Here is a 25960-nt window from a genome sequence, read left to right as displayed (position 1 = left end):
GGGGGGGCCTCCTGGGGAAGGCGGGGGGCTCCTGGGGGAGGCGGGGGGCTCCTGGGGGAGGCGGGAGGCTCCTGGGGAAGGGGGGGCCTCCTGGGGAAGGCGGGGGCCTCCTGGGGAAGGCGGGGCCATGCTCTGCGCCTGCTGGCTGGGCTGGCCTTGCCACATGTGACCGGAGGCTCCCAGGTGTGTGGGCTTCCGTTGCAGGTAAGGGGCTGCTCCCTCAGCCTGCACCCCAGACCAGGAGCCAGGACCCCACCACTCCGCCGCCACTTGGGAGGCCATGTGTCACTGCCGCAGGACCAGCCGAGACCACGGACACGCCCACTTCACGCCCACACGAACGAGGCTATCCTCTGAGACGCCTCGGTGGGAAATGACACAATTACATTGGCCGCCCACATCTCCCATTTCCTCACGGCACACGTGTTTCGGGAAACACCATTGGAGCCTGGAGGGAGAGCAGGTGGCACCAGACAAGATGCAGAGAAAGGAGCAGCTCCGAAGGAAGGAGACTCTGGGGCCAGATGGACTAAGTTCAGAAAGCTCTGGCTTCCCCCCACCCCCAAGAGCTGTAAACTACACCGTCAGTTTCATAATTGGCTGTGCTCACGTGTGTGTGTGTGTGTGTGTGTGACTGCTTTAAAAGTGCACTTCATTGTAAGACGGGTGTCCGTTCAGAGATGTTAACATGTGCAGGGGGAGGACCCTGAGACTCCAGGGTGACTGGGAAGCAACAGAAAAGCAAAGTCAAGGAGTGACTGCGTGGCCGCTGTTTCCCTAAGCAGTGGCTCCATGACTTAACCGACAGCTTTTCACTCTTCAAACACACTCCGCTCTGACCACCTCAATATAAAAGATCCTGCCTCCTCTACCGCTTACTAACGTAGGTACCGGTGTAAAGGGGGTACCGTGCAGCTATATAGAACTTTCTGTCAGCTCTGTCGTGCTCCAGTCATTAATGGTCCACTTGTTTGGCTCAGGTAAATTACATTTGCATATGCAAATTATGCCTAAATACTCTGTACTATTAATGTTATCACTAATTATGTAATAATAGTTACCAGTTTCCACACGGATCAAACTTACAGTTTTGTAGCTATTAGGGAAATTGTGCTTTGTAATTAAGATAATCCTCATTTCCAGATGCTAATTAACTATATAATAATTAGTCTCATTCACTAATGCAAATTAAGGATTTTCATCTTTATTGATAAAGGAGTTGCTTCTTATCAGTTAAGGGAAGATAGCCCCAGAAATCTTGCAGAGAAATAATTTCCCCCTCTAAAGGTTAGAAGGTAGATCCATTTTTATCAGTCTCATTTGAGAATGCAAATTAGGTCCGATTAATCAGGTCGAAGATAAATGTGCTAGTCTTACTTCAGGACAGAATGTGCGGCTTATAAACACTCAGACAGTTCATGAGCGGAGGTCTTCCTAGCGGAGTAACTCGTCCCTGGTCCGAGGAGCGCGTTGCACTCCGTGTGTCTCTATCCTGGTGCCTTTTGTCCCTTTCAGACACCACGGGCGCCTCCAGCAATAGCCGTGTCTCCACGGCTCAGCCACAATGGGGATGCGCGAGAAGGGATTTTTGTGAGTAAATACAGAGGAAGAGGGAGAGCCACATTCGCTTGGATTATTAAGTTTTCTGTGTTCCAAACAGAATACAAACTGGCACCTCCCATGGTGACTAATGAGGGCTGCCTCGGCGAGAACAGAAGGGCTGACAGCCAGCGAGGCCTCGTTGGCAGGCCCCAGCCCGGCCGGCCGCATTCATCATCCGCTAAACCAATCCACCAATCCGCACCACCATTTGTCATTAATTATGCTAATCAGCACACCATTACTCTCTGATGACACGGTAGCTGTTATTAGCCAGTTACGGCTTTTCAAAAGCACGACTTATTGTGCATGCACGGGCTGAGCCTGCATCAGCCCACGGGGAAGAAATGTCCAATTACGGAACGAAGAAATTTGCTATTATCTTTTTATAACAAACCAATTTAGTGATTAGAAGAGTCTTTGAACTCACAGGTTCTTCCCCCCACACCCCCTCTCCCTTAAAATAACGGAAACAAAAAAATCTGTTTTTCAGCATTTCTCTGAAAGAGAAGGAAATACCAGCACGGAGACCTCTGGCCACGCGGTTAAAAGTGAGGCCTGGAGAGAGCCGGCTGGCGCGGGGCACGCCGATTGCTGCTGTGGGTGTGCAGGGCCGCCGTATCACGGACACTCCGCCGCTGCCAGTGCCTGGGCGGGGACGCGCACCCCTACGGCCTCCAAGGTCACGCGCACACCTTCCGGGCAGATGCTCCCTCGAGATGCTCGGCAACAGCCTTCTTTAACCCTCCGTGCCCGGTGCCAAGAGCGTCGGCGCCACTCAAATGACCTTGGGGACGCACAGTGTGGCCACACTGCACGCGTCCTGTGCAGGGTTTTGGGCAAGAAGGAGGACTGTGCTCAGTCTTGCAGCAAAGCGGAATCCTCTGGGGTAGCCGCCGGACCGGGTCAGAGGAGGCCCTTTGCCGAAAGTCTGGGCTCACGGAGGGGCTGGCACTGACCCTGGGGGTCAGCGGACCTCACCTGCGGGCTCTCGGCCAAACCAGGCCCTGATCCCACGTTGTGTTCAGGCTGGAGTCCTTACCACTAGTTTTAGAAGCTTAGTCTGTAGTAAGAGCTCATTAATATCATCAGAGTAAATGGGCCTATTAAAACATCTTTAAGCAAAATCTGAACATAAATCTCCCTAAACTATATTTAATGACTGTACTTAAGATACATTATATGCAAGTCTTAATGAGACATTAGATAGCATTTTGAAGATGAAAATGAGAGAATCCATATAAAGTCTGTCCACTTAATGTAGCCTTAAGCTATACTGATGAAAGCATTACTACCAAATTATTACTGCATTAGAACAAATATTTTTAATCATGTCTGATTTACGCATTCTCCTTTTCACAGAATTTTCATTTTCACAAAAAATACGTTTTGAGTTTACAAAAAGGGTGCGTGAAAGGATTCAGACGTCCGAGGCACACGGCGAAGCAAACAGAACGTAGTGGGTGCTGCTCGCGGCAAGTGCTCCGGCCGCCAGTCACGCCGTGAGGTTTGTTAGTCCCTCGTGCTGCCGGCAGCCAAGCATGCCGACCTCACCATCACCTTCCTTCAGAACCGGACCAGACCCAAAACAGAACTCGACCAAAACATTCTGAACACCAGGGGGCGGAGCAATGTACGCGGCCCCAGAGAGGAACCTCCACCCTGATGCGGCGCCCCATCCCTCCCCAACCCCATACCCGCCCTCCCCCCCAGCAGACGCAGACAGACAGACTTCCTCTTAGTTCCAGGTCTGTGGCCCGTTTGTCTGTTCCCCTACAGCCGGCCGCGGAGGTGCCCACGGAGCCCTGCTCCCACCCAGGGACACTGAGAGCGCAATCAGTGCTGCTGGAGGAAGGAGATTAAAAAAAAAGTCTGATTCCCCTAGGGCTACGGGAACTGAAACCTTTAAACAGACCCAAATCTGGCTCCAGTCTGCTCAAACAAGGAAGGCCTTCGGGACGATAGACGTGGGTGGGAAGGGGCTGCAGGGCAGGATGAGCTACTGGAAGTAAGCAGTCCAGCCACAGGAAGACCGGAGTCTCTCCGCACACGGGGATCTACTCCATTTAAAACAGGAATATATTCCCGGGCCTATGAAATCCCGATGAGACTTGATACACAGCGGTCTTTTTGGAAAACAGGTCGAACTTCAGATTATATACACGTACATATTTTCCTTTACAGTTATTCGCTCTATTTAAAATACTACATACCCTTGCCTGGCTGGTGTGGGTCAGTGGTTGAGCGCTGACCTATGAACCAGAGAGTCATGGACAGATGCCCGGGTTGTGGGCTCGATCCCCAGTGTGGGGCATGCAGGAGGCAGCCGATCAATGATTCTCATCATTGATGTTTCTCTCTCTCCCTCTCCTTTCCTCTCTGAAATCAATAAAAATATATAAAACACACACACACACACAAACAAAACACCCATGCATTTAAAATACTATACACCCAGCCAGGAGTTTTGATGTAACAACAGCAACAAAAACCACTCCCTCCCCCTTGAAACTGCATCTCCCCTGCATCAGGGAATAGCCCACAATCCCATTCTGGGAGTCCTCACATCCCACATGGACGGAGCCGCAGAGACCTGGACAGGAGGACCTGGATCAGTGCCGCCCGGCAGCAGCCACAGCCCGGGCGTGGACCTGCACCAGCACCAGCACCAGCACCATGTGCTTTGCAAAAACCGACACTTCGGACAGCGTTAGAGATGAACAATCACTGAAGCTTTTTTTTTGATACTTTACACCAAAGTGTAACCACCTTTTATAAATGCTATTCAATTATGAAAGGCTTCTGGGATTATGGAAATCAAGACGACTCAACCGGTGACACCTCTCCTAATAGAATGAGATTAGCTAGCCTTTTTTTTCCCCCTTCAAAGAAGAAGGAAGTAGCACAATTTCAACACTCTGGTCATTAAAAGAAGACCCCTCCTTTAGCATGTAAAATCGGTAGCAACAAGCCCATTTCCATTTGCTTCTCCCAGATAGTCTCTCCCCAAAAGGAGCTACTTCATAGTACAATTTCGCATTTTTCACGGCATGAATTAGGCATTCTTCATAAATAACAGCTATGTTCTATACACAGGAGCTCCTTTTTATTAGGAACACAGTAATGAACAATGAGCAATGTGTTCTATTATTCTTTGTCAAATCACAAAATGCTACATTAGAATAACTGTGCTGGTCAATGTAATATAGTAGATTAAATTCAACTTCTGTGGAAAAACCACTGTAAAACAGCATGATAAGAAGGCTATAAAAAATTTAATTTTACTCCAAACTCCATCACAAAAAAAATGGTGTGAAAAGTAATTTTGCATAATCAGTACACGCCATCTGGAACAATTAACCGATTTCTATAGAACTATGAGGATCAGTCATATCTGCTTATTAAAGATCAGAAATTATACAAGTAATAAATCCTTGAAAAAACTAAGCGTACTCCCGCCTGTCAACGCTATTTTAACTTCAAATACTGAAGAACGCCTGATAAGGCTGAAAAGAAGAGATTAATATATGCAAATTACATCCAGCATTTAAAATCCCCACAACTGTCTCCGGTTTTCTGTCCCTTATTGCTGCCTTTATGTTTTATTCATACACCAACTCACCTGTCACTTCATAAGCTATAATATTATGGGGGTATTATTAAACAGCATAAAGCCGTGCTTTAATTGGAAAGCTTCATTGCATTTTCCAATTATTTGGAGTAAATTAAAAGCAGATGCACATAGTTTAATAAGGAGTCTAATATCAGTTCCGGGAAATCAAAATTCATTGTCATTACTATGCCGTGATAGTTTTGCAAACTGTACTCAATTTCAGAGGTTTTCAAAAGAAAATCTGTCTATGCAATCTGTTAATTGTCATTCGGTTAATAACTGTTTAAATATCCAAACTGCACAGCAGCTTCCTATTAAAAAAATTAAACCATGGGGTTTGTGCAAGCAGACAAATCCGGCGTGCCACTCCCGGGCCGGGCCGGCCGGACGTCCCAGACTTGCCTGTTCACCTTAAAACAATGGAGGTGGGAGAAACGGACCGACGCGGCGGCCGCGGCAGAGGGGAGGACAAAGAACAGCAGTTCTCGACTTCCCCGAGCGCCAGCGGCTGCAGCTCCATCATCCGCTCTCGGTGGAAAAGGGCAGAAGCCATGTTATAAATTGCGTTTTCAGAGGTCTGCACTGCTCAGCAAAAAATTAGCTTCCAAAGTTTTAATTGGTCCACCTAAAATAAATCCTTTTAATGAGTAAACGAACTGATTCGGGACGCCAACATGGAAAAATCAAAGAAGGCAAATCTCGTGAGCAATTTGTTTTTAAAAAATTGACCCCTGAAGGGCCATTTCTCTACTGGTTCATGACCCAGGAGTGGAGTGGTCCCACGGCTCTGCAGGCGCTGGCCACAGAGCCTACAAGTGGATTAAACTGACAAAGGGCTGCATTCTAAGCCTTTGTGGATTTAAAGAAGAAACCTTGACGGTTCCTCTTCAGGAGGGACCGTGCTCCCAGGTGGAGTTACACGTAGCTCTGCAGCTACAAGTTGCACACATACAAACACATGTAGCCGAGGCATTTACAAATGGAAAGTTGTAGGCATACTCCAACTAGTGCACGTAACCTTTTCATTTTTACAGGAAGTGGCAGACTTTTTCAGATCCTAGGTGTGTAAATTACAATAGGACAAGCAGTAATTGACTTTTAAACTCCACCCACTGCGAGGGCTACAATTAGTCTGTTTTTAGCATAAGAACCGCTGTGAGGTTCATAACTTGTAGGCTCTCTCCCCAGTCCAATTAAACCCGAGTCCTGAAAGGTAACAGTGCAGTTCACTTTGTCTCCGCTTTCAGAGGGCGTGGTGGCCAACACCCCAATCATCCAAGGGCAAGCTCCCTGCTACACCCCGCCCCCCACCTAGAGAGGACACCAAATTCTGGAACACGAGAAAGCATCTGGCAAAACAACCAGAAACTATGCTCAAAGATGAAGATAAAAACAATTCATGTGCAGTGATCCAAAAAACAGCATCTTTTTTTCCCCCCAAAATTACCTGTTTTAATAAGTAGACACACTGTGCCAACTGAACCATTTAATTATCTGCAAAAATGATGAATCAAAACAATAGTTTGCAAAAATAAATGACTAACCTCTGATTAAAATGTCTGTCCTCATTACATCCAAATAAAAGGTACAATATCTTTTTAAAAAACGGAGCCTGACGAAGGAGCAAGCCCTCAGCATGGACAGACAGCCCAGCACCCTCCCATGAGATGGGCATCTATGGAAGTTGTTTAGTTTACTCTCTGGAACCCCGAGAAAGGACGCCTTGACCGCACGGTGCGTCCTGTGGCCGCCGGGCCAGTCTTGGCGCAGGCCTTTGAGTCCGGGGACCCTGGGCCCGGAGCAGGGACTTCATGATGTGACTTCCCTGTACCCTTAACCAAGCCCTGCTCACAGCTAGGTAAGGATTCTGGGACAAGGAAAGGGTTTTTGTTTTGGTTTGGTTTGCTAACGGGTCCTGCGATGGGAGGGACAAGGGGACAGGAAAGAGCCAGGAACCAAAAGGCAAAGGAGAAAGAAGTCAAACCATTCAGATCCTTGAGCACAGATACATCCTTTCTTCATCAGAGCTGATCCGGCGAGAAGGGGACATCGGGCTGACTCACGGCTGAGAAGTTCTCTTTAGACGCGTGTTACCCAGCAGCACAATTAGAGCTCAAGCAATCACTGATTTCTGAACTTGAAAGGAGGGTGTGCTTTGTGTTAGGGCACAGGGTCCCCTGAGCCGGGGGGGGGGCCCCTCCAGGTGGGCTCCCTCCTGGCCCTGCCTCAGTGGACCAGCTAGCGGCCCCTCACCCGACTGCATCTTTAGATGAGGAGGGAGGGGTCAAACTGTAGAGGGAGTAAGACCCGAGCCTCCTGGAATTACAGGAAGCACTTCACTGGAATAACAGTATTTGTGACGGTCATGCCTGTGACCAGTTCTGGGGTGCCCCTCAGGACTAGGAACTTCACGTCCACTATCTCTAACCCTCAAAATTCTGGAAGACAAAATGGGCTGAAATGTTACGTAAACTATCCAGTCATGCGGCGGGAAAAGGCAGGTGCAAAAGGGTGGATCTCAAAAATCAACGGAACAAACAGCCCTGAGCCCTGGGGGCCAGGCCCACACCAGTGAACGAGGCTCCACCGTCCCGCCCTCCCAGAGGGACCCTGAACTCCAGCAGGGAACTGGGCTCCAAACGGGATGCTATAACCAGAGACAAATCGGCGTCCTTAGAACCGGAAAACCAGTCAGAGGGCCAGCGTTTCACAAGCAGCATAAATAGCCAAGAGGCTTATGGCCAAAGGAGCTGCCCATCTGCGGCCTAAAAAGGTACAACCACCTCTGGCAGAAGGATGAGTGACACCTGTGTAATCCACGGCCAGAGGCGCTCCTGGCAGGAGCGGCCCGGCGTTTTGCTGGCGCGGCGTGTTTAAGGAAAACGCACGCGGCCACGGGACATAAAGATGGGTGCGTTTACTGCCTCCAGGTAGCAAGCGATTGAGTGCTTCTAAGTGTGTCACCAGGAGCGATGCTGGGGGCCGGCGAGGCAGGCTCGTCTCACTCATTCAAAATTATGGATGTTGCCTTGCCAGCGGGTCGCGAGACCGCTGGCGCTCGAAAACAAGTCAGGCATGAGGAACTGCTCCCTCACAAAGGACCTCACCTGGGCTGAGAGCTGCGCATCACTCATCGTCTCAGAGACGATCGAAGACAAATCCGAGCACGAGGAGTCTCGTTCTTGGGATGGGTGACAGATAGGTTCCACCCAAACTCCAGGCTGGGGCACTGAAGATTTTTTTTAAAACATAAATGGGACACCATCCTGTTTATGTTTTTAAAAACCTGTCACTGGTCATTCATAACAAGAGGGGGGAAGCACTGGGTATTCAGGACACAAACACACGCGTGTGACAAGGGATGGATCCAGGCATCATCCGCGGGAAGGGGGCTTCGTTGTTCGGAAGCAGCCAGAGTTTATTGGGTCCTGATGTTGGCAGCTAAATGCGTTCATTCTGGCACAAAAGGGAAGCGCTTATGTCATATGACAAAGGATGAGTCTCTTCTCCTCTCCGGATCTTGGGTTGCTGGTCCAACTTCTCCCAGGTTCTGCCAACGCCCACTCTGCTCACTGAGTCGCCGGAGGTTTAAACGTGCTGACCTGGAATCTGACGCCGGTGACCACTGGCATGTCGGCTGGGCCGGAGCCCGGGAGCTGGGCCGCCCGCAGGGGCAGCGGGGGGGCTCACAGAGCTGGGATGGCAGGAGGGGAGGTGGGGCTGGAGCTGGTGGGACGCACAGGGCCTGACATGGCTCAGCAACCTCGGGCTTGGTGTCAGCCTGGCCTGGCATCTTGGGAGGCCCAATCTAGAAAATGAAGCTTCAAAGAAGGGGAGGCACTAAGGTGGCTGTCATTCAAACAAGAGCCTTGCTGTTGCCAGGGTCCCGGAGGGCCGGGGTGGCGGGGGGTGGGGGGCACATGGAGTTCAGTCCTAATAAAGGAGAATGTGGGCATAGGACTAAGAGAAGGCCACGGCCGGGACAGCCAGGTGCCTAGAGCTCCCCAGGCAAAGGTCCAACAGCAAGAGCGGTGACAGCCCCACCGACTGAGGGAGAGGCGGCTCCTGAGGTTCCCGGAATATTCCCTTTCCGGTCGGCAAAAGATCTGGCAAGGGGTGGGAGGGAGGAGCGGTGGAACTGTTACAGCCACAGTCACACCTCTACAGCACTTGCTACGACCAGGCACAACTCTAACCCTCACCATAAACCACTGCCACCCATTTAACAGATAAGGGGACTGAGGCACAGAAAGGTTACGCTCCTTGCCTAAGGTCACTCAGCATTGAGCGAGGGGGCTCTGTGCTCACCCTCCGTGTTCTGCCCAGCAACAGCCAGTGGGAGCCATGGCCACTACTCAAGACATCCCACAGACTAGGGACTGTCATCAGTCAAGCACCAGAGGCCTCACTCTGATGAGTCCCCAGAGATGACGGGCCAGGAGTCATTTGGGATTTAAGTAACGCTGAGGCCTCACGCACCAACTTCATCCCAGCGTATTCACTCCAGGTGCGCGTGCCGTTTCCACCTTGAGTTTGACAAGGGCAGCACCCTCAGCACAGGGAGCCGGAGCTTACGATGGAGTCAGAGGCTGGGTTCGAATCTCAGCCTCCCACTTACGAGCAGCATAACTTTGGGCAAATCACAACCTCTCAAAACCTCGTTTTTTCCCACCTGTAAAATATTTATAACGATAAAGTATATTTATTAGCGATGTTTATTTTACAAGGCTGGAGCAGGGAGTGCAGCAACACTGGCAGCTGTGCCGTGTCTATAAAATACAGACGATAAGAGTGATAGCACAAAGCCGTAAGGTTTTCTGGGTAAGGATTTATTGGGACTAAGTGGTAAAATGCATGGAAACTGCTTACTATCGAGTCTTGTACATGGTACGTGCTAAAGGAAGGTTAGGTATTATTAAAATAAATTAACACGATCCATTTTAATAAAGGCAAAAACAACTTCAGCTCCCTAAATGTATTTAAATTAAAGAAGTTGCCTTAATTATATCATTTTTCTCTCAGTTGCTAGTCTATTATTTTGAGAGAGACAGAGACAGATAAAGAAGAAAAGGCGAATCTGACATAAGCTGCCCCAGGCAGGAGCCTGTGGTGAACTAGACCTTGTTCAGCCCAGAGCAAACCTCTCAGGAAGTGCTAAGAGCAGGGAAGAGCGGGGACTGAGCGTGCTCCCAGCGCTCCCGGGTGAGGCCGTCAGAAAAGCCCTGTGCTGCCCACCCTCACACACGGCGCCTGCCAGGAGGGAATTATGCTGGGGAAACGGGGACGTATCTCTGATTTGAAAACCAGACAACGAAGATAAACCCACAGGGAGAAGTGTCCAGAAGCTGGGTTTCTCCAGTTGTCCGTGCTCTTCGCAATCAGGCAGCGTTTGGATGGAATGTCCGCAAAGTCTGGAGGCAACAACGCATGCCGGTGACATCGCGGGACCCAATCTCAAACCACACTCCTTCCCGTATCCTCAGCCCTGGACAGTGGGTGTCACCCTGCTGCCTTAGACGCCGGATACATAGGAGCTTCCAATAAATATTAGCTGAACTACGTTTAAACCACTGATGCTGTTATTGCAATTACCGATGCAGAGCCACGTGGGAATTCAGAGCCAGGAGGGCTTGGTGCTGGGCCTGCCGAGAACCTGGCTTCTCCGGCTCCCGCCACGGTTCCCCCCACCCCGGCCCCCGCCTCGCTCTCCGATTTAAGAGGGGGATGTGGCCCATTAAACCAATGTCGCCTACACTCTGACATGCTTAAAAACCAGAGAGAATGAAAGCACAGCGGGAGTGTGCCCACCCTTTTAAGAGCACTGGAGTATCTGTCACCTAATAATGTTTTTATTTTTCATGATGACGAAACTGGAAAAAGGCTTAACTTTTTCCTACCCACGCAGCACAGGAAAAGCAGAAATGAAGCCTGGAGCAGAAAGCAGCCCCCAAGCACTTTCCTCCAAAAAAGCAAAGAAAGGCACATGGGAAGATTTTATAGGCGCGGCGGCTCACTCTGCCAGGCACCCTCTCCTTCCAGCCCCCAAGCCATCGCTCTGCCCCTTCCCGAGAAAGGCTCCTGGGCTGCTTGCCACGGAAAATAGCCCACTTCTAAGGGCCATGCGTGACGGAATGTCTTGGTCTCCACGGGGTGCCGAGGGGAGCCATGCCAGAGAGCCTGCTGCGAGCTTCTCTGGGCGAAGGGAGAAATTTCCCCCGAGCACCCAGCGCACTCTGCTTCCTGAGGCGGAACCTTCTATGTAAAGCCACGGAAGGAGCACAGTGCAGGAAGAGGAAAGCCGTGCTGGGCACGAGCGGTGGGTCCCGAGCCATGATTCTCCGCAAATCTTTGGGCTCCCGCTGATGGCAGCCCTGCAGGGGAGGCGGGTGGGGAGGGAAGTGACATTCCTGACCCGCTTCCCAGTTACAAAGTGTTCCTACGTCCCGGATCCTCGCAGCGACCCTGGGGGAGTGTGGGCGACACTGAGCTGTTCTAAGGGCATGAAGGTAACACCACGCAGGGCCCTGGCAGCCTACCAGGTGCCGTTCGCATACGCTGGGCAGCAGCTCTGTGACGGCCTCACGGGCTTCTGACCCCCCATGCCCATCAGTCACGTGCTGCGTCGTCATCTTCCACAGGCGCCCTGCTGGCCCCGGGAGGGAACGCGGGCCTGGCCACACGGCGGCTCTGTCTGCTGATGACCAGGGGGGTCAACAGCCTTTGTCGTCTCCTTGCCTTTGTCTAACCACACCCTCCTTGATTCTGAAGGGATCGGAGGGGCCTCCAGCCTCTACACCAGCCTCCGCCTCCTCCAGTGCTCACAGCCGACATCTCTGCCACACGGAGCAGGCGGAGCCAGCACCCCCGGCGGGAGGGCATGCAGAGGAGCTGCGGGGCTGTGGCCGTGTGGGGACTGGCCTTCCAAGAGTGTCAACAGAGAAGAGGCGGTGGGGCAGCCTGAGCCAGCGAGTGGCAGGGCAAACACACAGACACAAAGGTGAGACACGGACAGCCCCGGCTGGTGGGCGCAGGGGAGGAGACAAGGACAGGTGGAGACGGGCCCCTGCCATGGGCAGTGTGGTCTGAACGAACGCAGCAGGCAGTGGGCTGGGTCAGGGCATGGAGGTCTGATCTGAGGAGCCACGCTTTGGGGAGATAAGTCTGCCACCTGGGCTACTGGACTGAGGATGGAAAAGCCGGGCTGAGGAAGACAGCCAAGTGGGCGGCACCGATACCTGGTACCTGCAGGCCCGAGCCCAGCCAGCCCCGTGGGCCCAGCCCTGTAAGTGGGAACGGAACACAGGAGGGTGAAGAGAGGGTCCCTCAGGACAGGAGACGCGCTGGGGGACCTGGACGTGGCTGTCGACTCATCCTGAGCAATACCACCAAGAGCCCGGCGCAGGGTCCCGGGGTCTCTCTGTGAAACCCCAAGGAGGGACGCGCAGAGTGGACACCTCCAGGAGGCGAGCCCCCGGCGCCCGCATGTGCCACGCACAATGTTCATTAGCGTCGGCGACACAGCCACGCAGCAGACATATAAAAGCACATCCAATTAGCCAGGCCTACGTGAATATTTGCACTCTTAAATCTTTTGCATTTCGAAAGGGTTAAAGCTTATTATTAGCATATAATTTACAGTCCTTTCTCCCAGGAAAGGAATAATGCACAGTAAATGCCACATTCATTTTAATAATACATGTTACAGTCTGTGCCCAACATCTGCACAAAGGTAAAGGAGACAGATTTTTTTGACATGTCCCACTCTGCCATCTAAACACAGGCTTTTTGTTTCTTAAGTGACGGAAGGTTTAATCAAGAAAGCAGGCAATTCATCAATCGAAACAAGGCAGCGTGCGTGCGCCTGACAGCACACACATGGCTGTGTACAGAGCAAACCTGGCCACCTGTCAAGCGCACCTTTTACATCAGGATATACAAATACACCGTGTGATCAATTCCCCATTCGCTCCGATCCATTTCTTCTTTTTCTTATTATATTTTTCTTTGTGCTCGATTTTGTTGTCAGTCAGGGCAAGAATAGATGGATAGACAAGGGACGGAATGGCTGCTAGAGGTGATGATAAAAATTTATACGCCTTTAAAATGACTTATTCCCTCCTTGATTTGAGCACCGTTATAAATATGTTTTGCACTTCATTCAGGAATTTTCCTCTTAGCCTATTATCTGTGGCTGCATCAACATGCTGTCCCTCTCTTGGGCCCTTGCCACCCGCCCCACACTCCCCACCGCCTCTCCCACCAGCCTCGGGCGATTCCGAAAATCCTCAGCGAAGGATGCAGGGAAGAGGGGTCTGAAACACGAGGCCACAGGACCCCATGGATGTGTCCGCTACAGACAAAGGCCAGAGGGATACCGCGAATGCAGAAGGTGCCGGATGACTCAGGCTTCCACCAGAAGAAGGGCTTTCCCTCACCGGTGGTGTCGACCTCACAGGTGCTTACCCCACCCACGAGCTGACCCCCGATACACGGGGAGGGGAGTCACAGGCACGCCCACACAGAGCACGGGCGCAAGCTCTGCAGCGTGACACGTGCACATCACACACGGGGCAGATGGGTTAGATTCCACGGAAAAACCAGCATTCCTCAGGCACGCTGCTGTTTCCGTCTGCCGGCCTTCGCTTCCCACCCGGCAGCACTTTATGAACATTGAAGTCTTAAGCTTATATTTGATTTTCCAGGTGAGACTGTTCTCCCCTAATTAAAAGGTAGAAATAACGTAATCACTACAAGTGAAAGGAAAAGATGCTTACAGCTGCCCAGTATGCTGCGGGTGCGTTTTTAAAGGATCATATCTTAAAATATACAGATTCTCCTCATAATAAGATGAAGAGCTGGTGGCAGAAATTTTATCCCGTTGGATGAAATATATAAATCATGAATTTCATAATACTGATAATTAAATGTCCATCTTCCCATTTAAATGAGGACTAGATTAAAACTGCATGGAGAAGGCCGATATTCAGAAATCATTAATTATTTTTAATTGCTTTGCGCTTTCCTGGTCTGATGTCGGTTACATGGCTCATACACGGTTCTGTTTCAGATAAAACCCTCCTCCACTCCGTACGCAAGCCGCGGGCCAAACGGATGGGCTGATGGACTCAGACTTGCCCACGCTCGCACGATCCTGCGTCAGCATCTTGAATGGGGACTGGTTTTTAAGAGGGAACAGCTGTAGAAGGCAATAAGCTGGCTTTTCCAGCAATCAAAAAGGAAATCGAAAAAAAATACACACACACACACACACACACACACACACACACGCCCACCCGGTCGGTTCCAGGTGATGGCTGCTGTCTGGGGCCACTGTGCGCTTTTCACTCTCCAATGTGACGATGTGGTTAATGAGTATGTGGTCAGCCTAACGCTGATGGATAAATGAAGATGTCAGCATGGGGTTCTGCCCCCGACTAACAGGGAAGGACACGGAGCCCCGCGGCTCCCCGCACTGTGAGGCGTCGGGGAATTTTGCTCGGCGGAGCCTCCTGAATCCCTGGGGTATGTGAGATTTTCAGTTTGATTACCTGCCTGTTTTAATATGCATTTGCTTAATTTTACTATTTTAAGCTCCCATGTCAATTTTTCAAAAGGGAGAAAAACAGGTTTTCTTTTGCAAAAATTCTTCAGGTGGGAATATAAATCAGTTTACAACAACCACCCCAGTCACCGGCTCACGAGGTGAAACCGGTCATGGACGGACAGAGGCAGTCCTCGGTGAAAGGCAGAAGCCTGTGCCGCAGGCTGCCTGGCACAGGGTGTCCCTCAGGCTGGACAGGAGGGGAACGCCTCCTCCCTGAAGGCCCCCGAGGTCTCGAGTCCCCAAGGTATGGGACGCTCAGCACAAGGAAACACCTTACTCAACTCCCAAACATTTCTGGGGCTCACCGGAGCGGATCCCCCTACATGATCATTCAGGTGGACCTTTTTAAAAATATATATATTTTTATTGATTTCAGAGAGGAATGGCAAAGGAGAGATAGAAACATCAGTGATGAGAGAGAATCATTGATTGGCTGCCTCCTGCATGCTCCACACTGGGGATCGAGCCAGAAACCTGGGCCTGCACCCTGACCGGGAATTAAACCACAACCTTCTGGTTTATAGGTTGATGCTCAACCACTGAGCTACACCGGCCAGGCTCAGGTGGACCTTTTAAACTCACTGAAAAGCAGTAGTTTTGCTACTCACTGCCCCTTAGGGGCCTCCTGATGGGGAGGGTTCAGGGAAAGGACAGTCAGTCTCTTCCTGAGCAGCAGCTTGTTTCTTGCTGCCCGTAGGGAAGCTGCCCTGGCCCAGCCCCGGACCCAGGCTCCCCTCCACCCGCAGCGGCGCCCTACGCTCCTGGCCCAGGTTCGTTCACTCTTATCTTTTCACTCCCATTTTTATTTTGTTACATGTATTTTTGGAGCTACCTTAAATCTTCTTGGAACAGATGAAATAGATATGAATAAATGTTCAGACATCTAAGCATCTGAAAAAACTCTAAGAAAAGGTAGAATGCTATCATTTGGGACAAAAATAGAAGACTTTTCAGGAGAGGTAAGATATTCATAAAAAGAACACTAACAACCACTGAGAGTCCACCCCACACCTCTTTGGGGCGTTTATTATTTAAGAGCAGCAGTGCCCATCCTATGCGTAAGTCTCTTTGCGCACTGTGACATTCGAGGAGCAGTTCCCAGGGGAGGAGGTGTGAGGACCGATGGCATCTTCGTGCCATTCTGACCAGGGTGCAGGGTGGCCGCAAGGCCTAGCTTCTCAGGGTTTCAGCAGGAGCCGAAGCGCCTCACCACCTCTGAGCGCAAGAGAAAGCCGCCGGCTGGACCACACGGCACAGCTGACACGTGCTGCAGACAGTGCACAGGACCCCAAAAGGCCGGCGGGACATGCACACCGAGGACGGCAGAGCCCAACCGAACAGGGAGGACCTCGCAGACATGAGTGAGCTCACGGGAGGTGGCAGCCCCAGAGGCTGCAGGCGCTTGAGCAGCAAATCAGGATGACCATCTGCCCTGAGGTCACAGAGGGCATTCCTGGGCGAGGCGGACGCTGGCTAGATGCCTCCCTCCCTCCCTAAACATTTCATGAGCACCTCTGGTGCTGGGGACAGAGCTCCTCTGAGCAGTGTCTTCCTTTTGCAGGTGGCACGGATAGATGTCTTAGTGAAATTCAGGCATGCCCTTGGGAAAACATTTCTAAGTCAATATTACTTCCATAACCACACATACAAATCAAATGTGGACTGCTTTTGCAAATTCTAGTTACACTGTTTGGAAATCTTCTCTTAGGAAGGACTGCAAACTAATCAAATATTCTCAGGCACGAACCAGCCCACCAGGATTTTGCACCAAAGACTCAGGCCCTGAAGCCGGCAGTGAGCGTGTGCGGAGCTCCAGCTACCATGGCATCGGGCAACGGGCAAGGGCTAAGGCCTAGGGCACACTCTGCCTTGACTGTTTTTGGAATAAACCACTGAAACCTTAACTTCACGATACCAAACTGAGAAGTGCCACTTGGTGCCAAATCCTGCTTGTATGGGGGAGGGCGTTCTCTGCCCCTTCCAGCCAGCACGCCGCAGGCAGGCTGCCGGGGTCTGCGGGCAGGCTTGCCAGCCGCACCATGGCTGCCCGGTGCTGAGCTTGCAGGCTTCTGGAGCCAGCGGGTCCTGCGGGGTATTTCTGGCAGCATCACAACAAAGCATTCCCGGACCCTGGCAGAGCGATTTGGTGCCTGCAGCCGCCGAGGCCCGAGCTGCCTGCTGCTCTGGGCTGCAGCCTCAACTACCTCTGCTTGGAAGATAAAACCCAACCGCCTGCCATTTACATAAATGTAACAGGAAGCTGCCGAATGGCTTCCCCCGTGTCTGAGGCTGTTACCTCGGTGTTGCTAAGCTAACAGCTGAAAGGAACCCAGACAACACCTCATCAAGGCCGGGCGAGGAAGCGGCGGTCCGAGGCACAGGCGCTCCTGCCAGACCGGGAGGCTGCGCTCTGTGGGCCCTTTTCCACAGAAGCGCCAACAGCTGGGAAAGCCATCAGAGAACCCGGCCGGGGGCAGCGCACTCGCTGCTGAAGATTTGCGAGCTGGAGGGAACAGTCCCCTGCTTCCCCGAGCCTCCACGTGTGCCTCCGAACCAGCTCCCGCTGGATTGCAGAGCTGCTCTGCCCGCGGCACCTGGGGACACGGTCAGCTCTTCCACAGAACAGGTCATCTTTCCACCCCTGTTATGCTCCTCGTCGACTCTGCCGAACCAGCCGCCGCACAAGCGCAGCTCTCCCTGGAGATGCTGTTCTCAGACGCGTCCCCCACCCTCCGGGCGCCTGGCTCCGGGAGCGCAGCCAGGCCCTGGGCTCGGGGACACCCCTGTCCTCGCCTCTCCCTGCAGGTGTGCCACCCAGAAATGGAACAACTGGCTTTAGCTTTTACTTCCAAACCTATTAGGGAGTGATCATAACAAGAAAAACTAATACTGACACGAATTACACCATTGTTCTATTTCGTCTGTTTAGTAACCCGAAGTTGCGATTTTTAGAGAAAAGATTACCTCTTAAATAACCGATTCATTACGGTACATGAGTGAATGCCATGTTCCCGTGTTCGAAATGCCACTCACCATTAAGGGCGTGCGCTGGGAAGTGGCACTGATTTGCCACTTCCCCCTCAGACAGACCCTGGACCGGAGGCCCAGTATAATCGAGGGGAGCTTGTGGGTTTCCGAAGCTCTTAGCAAGTCACCCGCCCGCCAGGCACCTAATGAATCTCAATTCTGTAACAAGGCTGTGAGTTCCCCTCCCTGGCGAAGGGGAAAGGAAAACCAGGACTGATGAAGTTCCTGCCAAGGTAACACTATCAATTTCAAGGCCGAGTTCAGAAATCACAGACTCATACGTGGGGGTGAGGGGGAGCCCGCCCGCAGACCCTCTGGCCACAGACCTGGCTGTGAGAGATGAGAGGCGGACAGCCCTGGATGCGGGCGGAGGGGCCCGGCCCCAGCTCTGCGCTGCCGCGGGCCCCGTGGGAAACCTGCCCTGGACCTGGCAGGTGAACAATGTGGTGACTATTTTCTGGAAACCTCCCTTCAAGCTTGTGAAACCCACACATGTTTTTTCATCATTAGTTTCAAAACATGCTGCGTATCTGGCCTCCTCTGAGTGCTGCGGTGACACAAAGGAAAGGGAGGCCTGGTCGCTGCTGGGAACAGGCCCCTTGTAGGGAGAAGGAGGCAGGACGGATGCCACCAGGAGCCTGGAAACGGCGAGGGAGGGAGCGCGGGACCGCCGGTACCTGAGATGGCGTACAGGTTGGAGTGCTGGTACTCGTAGTCAGCCCGCGTGCTGCTCCTGCCCCGGAAGGTGGCGGGCAGCGTCAGGGAGATGTGCCTGGGGAGAGACGGGGAGACAGGAGGTTACGGTGCAGGAAGTGTTCCTGGGGCGCGGAACGCACCGGCGCCATCGGCGGCCCCAGCAGCGTGGCGCGGAGTAGGCGCTCCTGGAGAGCAGGCCTCCTCCACCAGCCCGAGTTCCCGGAGGAATTCAGAAGTTCCCGACATCAGCAGCCACCTTGCCACAGGGAAGCGCATCTGAGAGGAAGAAAGGGTTTCCGAGCCCACGGCACGCCCAGGGCTTCAAGGAGGCGGGCAGCTCCATCCAGGTCTCTGCCCAGCAGGTGAAACACACCAACGGGCCCAGAACCTCAGGCTTTGGACACGAGCCTCGGCTATTCTGTGTCTTGGTCCCATTTTCCACCCCTCGGCTTCCGCACCGGCCCTGCAGGGCAGCTGGGACAGCAGCTCAGGAAGCGCTTTGTGAATAAGGTGCTGGGCACGGTTACCCCGTGAGTCCGGGAAACTAAGGACCACGGAGGATGGGCATGGCCTGCTCCTCTGAACTGCTTGTCCGTGAGTCCCCTCTGGTGGGAGCACACAGTAGGTGCTCAGGAAAGCACCGTCGATTGACCAGCATGGCTTTTGTGGCACAGGTGTTGGCCATTAAAGCTACGAGTATCCAATCAAAGCATATAACCCCTTTGGTGTGGTTGTCAGCTGCCTTTAGCAAATGCAGAAAAGCAGGACAAAAACAACAGGAGAAACATTTAAAACCCCATAGGTCTGAGGGGACAACAACAAAACCCCCTCTTCTTGGCACGACGGGGGTTGGAGGGGGCTGAAGTAGCTCAGTACCTGAGCTTCGGCCACACTCAGTCCTTTCCAAAAGGAGGAAGCATCTACAACATAAGAAAGCTTTACGTTTCACACGCTGCCTTTTCCACATCACACGTGGGGGATGTCCTAGAACGACTGGAACGCAGGGACTCCTGGGAGGAAGGGTTCTCCGGGGAGGCCTGTTCCCACGGACTAGGAGCGAGCAGGAGCCGCCCAGGAGGACCCGGCGCCGAGGCTGTAAAGCATGCATGTCAAACGCAAGGGCTAACACGGGCCAAATAAATGAGGCCTGCGGCCCGCGGGCGCGCGTTTGACACGCCTGCTGTGAAGGCGTTTGGTTTGCCGGCTGTGGAGGGAGCACTGAAGGCGGTGACGCCAACCAGCCCCGCTGACCCAGCTGAGGGGCTTCACTGAGGGGCTGCAGGGGAAGCAGCAGCATAACGATGGACACGTGGCCACTGGGCGCTCTGCCGTGGGCAGTGAATGTGCGTGACGCTAACTGAGGGTGCAGGCGAGCCCCGAGGAGCCCGCAGGCCGCGGGGGATAGAGGTGCAGGAACAAGTACCTTCAACATGACCCGCTCGGAGCAGAATACAAACTGGGTGCCGAGTGAGCCCCGAAGGAAGGAACAGCACACGCGGATAAAGGGGCCAGAGCTTCCTGCGACACCTTCTCAGCCAGGGCCAGAGAGGAAAGGGGTTTGGTTCTCCGCCCGAAGATGAAGGTTCCCAACTCTGTTCTGCCCATCACGGCACAGACGAAGGCATTAGAGTCACCTGGGAACTTGCTAACGATACAGATTCACAGCCCAGACCCTGGGAGCCGGTTCAGAGGGCCTGGGGTGCAGGCCACAGGCATCTATTCTTAACCAGCTCCGCAGAGACTGGGCCTGGCCAGGTTTGGGAAACCGGAGGTGAGGAGCAGCTGCAGAGGGTTTAAGCAGTTGATCAATGCCTCTGACCACAGCACTTAGTCAATGAGGCTGAGCAAACACGAGAATGAATGATTGGCTGCGGTTGTGGTTGAGCAGAGCTGAAATGATGACAGGTGACCCTGCAGCGAGGGCCTGCCGTGCGCCGGGCCCTGGGGTGTGCGGGTCTCCCAAGTTCTCTATGGCTCCTCACACCGCCCCCCGAGGCGGACACGGGGCCAGCTCTGCGACGGGCAGGGCTCGGTGCAAGATGGAAACGTGGGGCTCTGGTCCAAACATCATTAGGAACTCAAGACTGTGACAGCAGGGCATCGAGCAAGCGTGAGGCCCTTCTGAGCACGGGCGCCGGGGGACTGCCCCGGCTGCACACCGTGAAGCTGGCCGGGCAGGTGCTGCTGCTGCACCCACTATAGCAGGGGTCCTCAAACTGCGGCCCGCCGAAAACATTTATCCGGCCCGCCGGGTGTTTTTGCCGCTGCTGTGTGCATAGGAATTTGTTCATAGTTTATTTTTAAACTATAGTCCGGCCCTCCAACAGTCTGAGGGACAGTGAACTGGCCCCCTGTTTAAAAAGTTTGAGGACCCCTGCACTATAGCATAGTGACTATACCAATGAGGGGATTGCCAGGGAAGAGGTGTGCTTCGGGGCTGCCACACCCTGAGATTTCTGAGCCTTGAAAGCCCCCAAAAGACACATCTGCTCTAACTAAGGACAGAACACCTGTGCAGAGCAGGAGCCACTCCGGGCTGGAGGCCCTCAGGGCCCAGCTAGAGCTCTGACTTTATCCAGAAGGATTTTAAGCAGAGATGTGACAAGACCCAATTTGCAATTTTAAAAGATTGCCTGCCTGTGGGAACGTGAGGGCAAAAACCTGCGTTGCCCTGAGTGGTGGAAATGGAGCAGCAAATTATGATGGAGATGACCATGAAACTGCAAACAATTATTCAGCACCTACAGTTTACAGACCCTCAACAGTTCCTGCCAAAATGACCTGCTGCCACCCTCTAAGCAAATAGTTTTGGGATCATTCTATGGCACAGGGGACTCGCTCCTTAGCTGCCCTGGACCCAACGTGGTCTGACCTCTCCTGCCTCTCCTGGCCACTGGATCCCACCTGGCTGACCGCACCCTTCCAACCCCCCCCGGGCCTGGTTCTCTTTCTTCCTTGCAGATGGTCCTTTCTGGCTCCTCCTCCCACCTTTTCAAGGTTGCTGTTTCCAAGGGTTCTGGTTTAGCTCCCTTCTCACTCCACACACCTGCCCTGGGCTCCCACACCCACACCCACACCCACACCCACACCCACACCCCGGTTCTACCCGTTTTCACACACCTGCCCAGCTCGCCAGCCTGTGTCTCCCTCTGACAGGAAGGGAAGTCTTGTGAGTCTGTGCCGATGCCATGGCTTTTTCATGCCTTAGCCTGGTTCTTTATTCACGCTGCTCCCCCTTCCTAGAATCGCCGCCATTCCTATGGACTCTCCAAACTCCTACTTATCCTCCAAGACCCCCTCTCAGCACCCACTCTTTGGAAGGGCCGGCCCTGGGCTTGCTCCAGGCTGGGCTGGATGCCTGAATGACCTCTCCCACTCCAGGTACCCCAATATACTTAACCATTTGATATCAGCCTATCTCCCTACTGTGACTGACCTCCTCAAGAGCAGGGCCAAATCTCATCGCTTTTGTACCCCCTTTTCTAGGGCAATGTCTGCCCTAGATTACTGAATATTTGTCAACCAAATCCAGTGTTGAACCTACTCCATGAAAACCCCTGGGCCCTTCTTGGACATGAAGTGCTGTGAGCCTCTATTATTTCATTTCTGCATGTGTGTGTTCCCCAGTTAGATTCAAGGACTCTGGGAGATCCATTATACCGTGCACCCCACTACTCTTTGCTATGGAGGAAAACAGGTATAATGTAACAAGAAGTCAGTGGCGGCAGCAGCCAGGAATTTACGGGGGGGGGGGGATTTCTGATCTCATACCACAGACAATGCCTGGTGATACGGTAAATGTAAAATTAAAAGATGATTCAAACCCTGGTGGTGTGGGTAAGTGGTTAGAGCATCACCCCAATGTATGAAGGGTCATGGGTTCAATTTCTAGTCAAGGGCACATACCTGGATTGCAGGTTCGATCCCTGGTCCCAGTGGGGTGTGTGGGAGGCAATCAATCGATGTGCCCCTCTCACATCTCTCTCTCTCTATCTTTTATAGAGTAATTGCTCAATAGGTATTGGTTGAATTGAAATCAAGCTGCCAGAAACTCCAGCTATAGCGGCTGATGCAGCAGTGTGGGGGTGGGCAGCTCTCAGAGAGCAGAGTGGTCAAGGCCTCGGCCCGCAGCACCGGGAGAAGAGTTCCTCCGCTGCAAAAGCTGCTTCTGCTGTTCCGGGGCCCAGAAAGGAGGGGCGGTGGGGAAGAAGGCAATCAAGGCCTCCTGTTAAGGAGAAGGAACAGGCTGGGCCGAGGGACCGATCACCTGGGGTTAAACTGAATGGAAGTCACCTGCCGAAGGAGCAGTGGCCGGGCTCCGCCTGCTGGATGAGCCCACCAGGGTCAGGGAGGCTCTGCAGTCAGCTGAGTCTCAGCGAAGTGACACTCTAGTCCCCCGTGTCTGGTGGGGACCCACCTGCCAGGCACGGGGCTAGGTTCCTTCACACACATCACCTTGCCTCACCCTCTCAGCAACCTTCTAAGGTGGGAATAATGACATTTACTGAACAGAAGGGAGAAGCCGCCAGGAAACCGGCTCCCTGGCGCGGTGCCGAGAGGACGGCCCCTGGGACTCCCCGCAGGCCCTGGGCCGTTGGAAGAAGGGGCGGGCCGTCAGAGGCCAACGATTTCTGCCACTCGACTCAAAGGATGAATTAATATTCTAACACCCGCTTGGTAACGGGAGGATTCTAACCGGAGCACCCCCAAGTGCTCGGGCACGTTACTGAGCGTTCTCTGTCCCCCACCCAGGGAGCCGCCACCTCCCTGCAGGAGCGAGGGCTGTCCCGTGACAAACAGGTCAGCATCCCACACGCGGCTGCCAACGGCTCCGCTGCGCAGATGCTGAGGGAAATTTCACTCCCCGCCTCCCCCCAGTCAGGCACCTTATTCAATTAACATGGCCACGAAGCTGCAGACAGCTCCATATGAAAGCCCTTCAGTCCCAGAATACGTTTTATTATGTGACAATAGTTGCCAGCACGATTTATTTCCTTTGATGGGATTCTGCTTTTTCCTTGTTAATTTAAATCTGTATTTTCTAGTGCTGATTCCAGGTCTGTGTGAATTTTTAAAATGTGACCATTAATCTTCTGGACCCAGTGGCCACATATAAGGAAGACGGCTCTGCCTCTGTTCTCTCAAACTGTCAGAGGACAGTGAGGCGGCCACTCACAGTTAGACAAATGTCACTGTTATCTCCCACCCCTACACACACGCGCATGCACACACATGAATGCATGCACATACAGACACACACACACACACGCAGCCAAAACAAACTCTGAGACATGAAATTACAGCTCCCGTCCTGTTTCTGGGGTTGAGTGTTGTATAGGGTGTCCCAAAATTCATGCAAGATTTGAATTTTGCGTGAGCATTAACAACAACAACAACAACAACAAATAAAAGCCTAATTTGACTTGGTTTATTGAATCAGATTCTAATATCTGTTGCCCTTTGATTTCAATCCCTTCAATTTGATAAGCATTACCAAGTACCAATGATGGCCCAGGAGCAGGGACAATGAAGACCAATGAAGACCACGGCTTTGCGTACGTGCCAGCAAAGCCGTGGAGGCCATTTACCCGATGTGCTATTCCATACATAACCCTATACCAGGGGTCCTCAAACTACGGCCCGCGGGCCACATGCAAATACAAATATTGTATTTGTTCCCGTTTTGTTTGTTTACTTCAAAATAAGATATGTGCAGTGTGCATAGGAATTTGTTCATAGTTCTTTTTTAAACTATAGTCCGGCCCTCCAACGGTCTGAGGGACAGTGAACTGGCCCCCTGTTTAAAAAGTTTGAGGACCCCTGCCCTATACTATATACTTTATGAATCAATAAGAAATTTACAATTTTTAATTATAAACCTGTGTTTTCTATCAAAATTACTTCTTGCGTGAATCTTGGGACACCCTATATAATGCTCCTTTTGGGGCAGCTTTCAGTGGGTGCCCCACAGACCCCTGCGGGCTCCCCAGACTCAGAGTCCAGAAGGCCACAGCCTTTTCATGAGAATACCCAGACATCACCCGCCTTTCACTCTCATCCTCTCCCATCAGACAGAATGTTCCCGAAGCTACGTGACATGATGGTGTCATTGTTCTGAAGTAAATTTCAGTTCTAATAAGGTAAATATGGATAAACATAACCCACACAAACACAAATTCCTTGGAATCCTCAATTTTAAAGACTATAAAATTCCTACACCAAAGAGTTTGAAAGCCACTGCTGTAGGACAATGTGTTGAATGTGACTCTGCAAAAGCCTGGGTTGTGAAGCCCGAGACATGTGAGGGTTTTGCTTTTCCCGGCTGTTCATGTGCCTGAACCTGTGCAAGGGCGAAAGGCAGAGCAGGACTAACAATGTGCAATGACCCGGGAGACTCCTGGGCCTGTTCTAGAGAAGAGGAAAGCGAAGGGGTGAAAGCAATACGTCCAGGCCCAGGGTTTGGTGCTTCTGTTTAAATACATCTCGATGGGAAAATCACAGCCAGTGAGGAGGAGCCGGACGTGGTGCTCACCCTGGATCCTGCTGCTCCTCGTACAAGTCACCTCCGAGTCCCCAAACAGCCAGAGGACCCCTTTTCTTAGTGGCAGTGATGGACCCCTCAGAGAGCACACTTGTGTTTATGAGACAAAATAAGCAAGACAAGATATTTAAACAGCATCTCCCCAAGTAACGAAGAACTACATTTAGTTTATTCACTTTCAATGGTATAAAGCAGTGGTTCTCAACCTTCTGGCCCTTTAAATACAGTTCCTCCTGTTGTGACCCAACCATAAAAATTATTTTTGTTGCTACTTCATAACTGTAATGTTGCTACTGTTTTGAATCGTAATGTAAATATCTGATGTGCAGGATGGTCTTAGGCGACCCCTGTGAAAGGGTCATTCGACCGCCAAAGGGGTCGTGACCCATAGGTTGACAACCGCTGGTATAAAGGATCAATAGTTGAAAATATTTAAAAGACTGAAAAAGTTCAAATTAGGAGGATAAAGTGCTACATGCCTTAAAAAGAAACCAGGTCTCTGTGATTTGTAGGGCCAGCCTGTCACCCAGGTTCTACAAAAACGAATGAGAGCCCTGGCCAGTGTGCTCAATGGTTAGAGCATCGGCCCGGAGCACTGAAGGGTCATGGGTTCGATTCCCAACCAAGGACATGTACCTGGGTTGTACCCATCAGAGAGCACAACTTGTGTTTATGAGACAAAATAAGCAAGACAAGATATTAGTGTGTAGGGGGTGGGACACGAGATATTAGTTGCCCCAGGGGAGGCAACTAATCTGTGTGTCTCTCTCCCATTGATGTGTGTCTCTCTCTCCCTCTCTCCCCCTCTCCCCCTTCCTGCCTTCCACTATCTCTAAAGTCAATGAAAAAAAAAATCAGGTGAGGATTAACAAAACAAAAC

General features: G+C 52.1%; 1 protein-coding gene across 2 annotated transcripts in view; it reads right to left on the bottom strand.

Moving 5' to 3' along the window:
- MVB12B (multivesicular body subunit 12B) overlaps positions 1-25960 on the bottom strand; it is a 141722-nt gene that overhangs the window by 43439 nt on the left and 72323 nt on the right. For both annotated transcript variants that reach the window (XM_059658051.1, XM_059658052.1), the window contains exon 7: positions 18521-18615. In XM_059658051.1, coding sequence (XP_059514034.1) covers positions 18521-18615 — 95 coding nt within the window. The remainder of the gene's footprint in view (positions 1-18520; positions 18616-25960) is intronic.

Source organism: Myotis daubentonii, chromosome 11, assembly GCF_963259705.1.
Source record: "Myotis daubentonii chromosome 11, mMyoDau2.1, whole genome shotgun sequence".
NCBI lineage: Eukaryota > Metazoa > Chordata > Mammalia > Chiroptera > Vespertilionidae > Myotis > Myotis daubentonii.
Note: the sequence above shows the minus strand (reverse complement) of the source record. Positions and strands in the feature narration are given on the sequence as shown.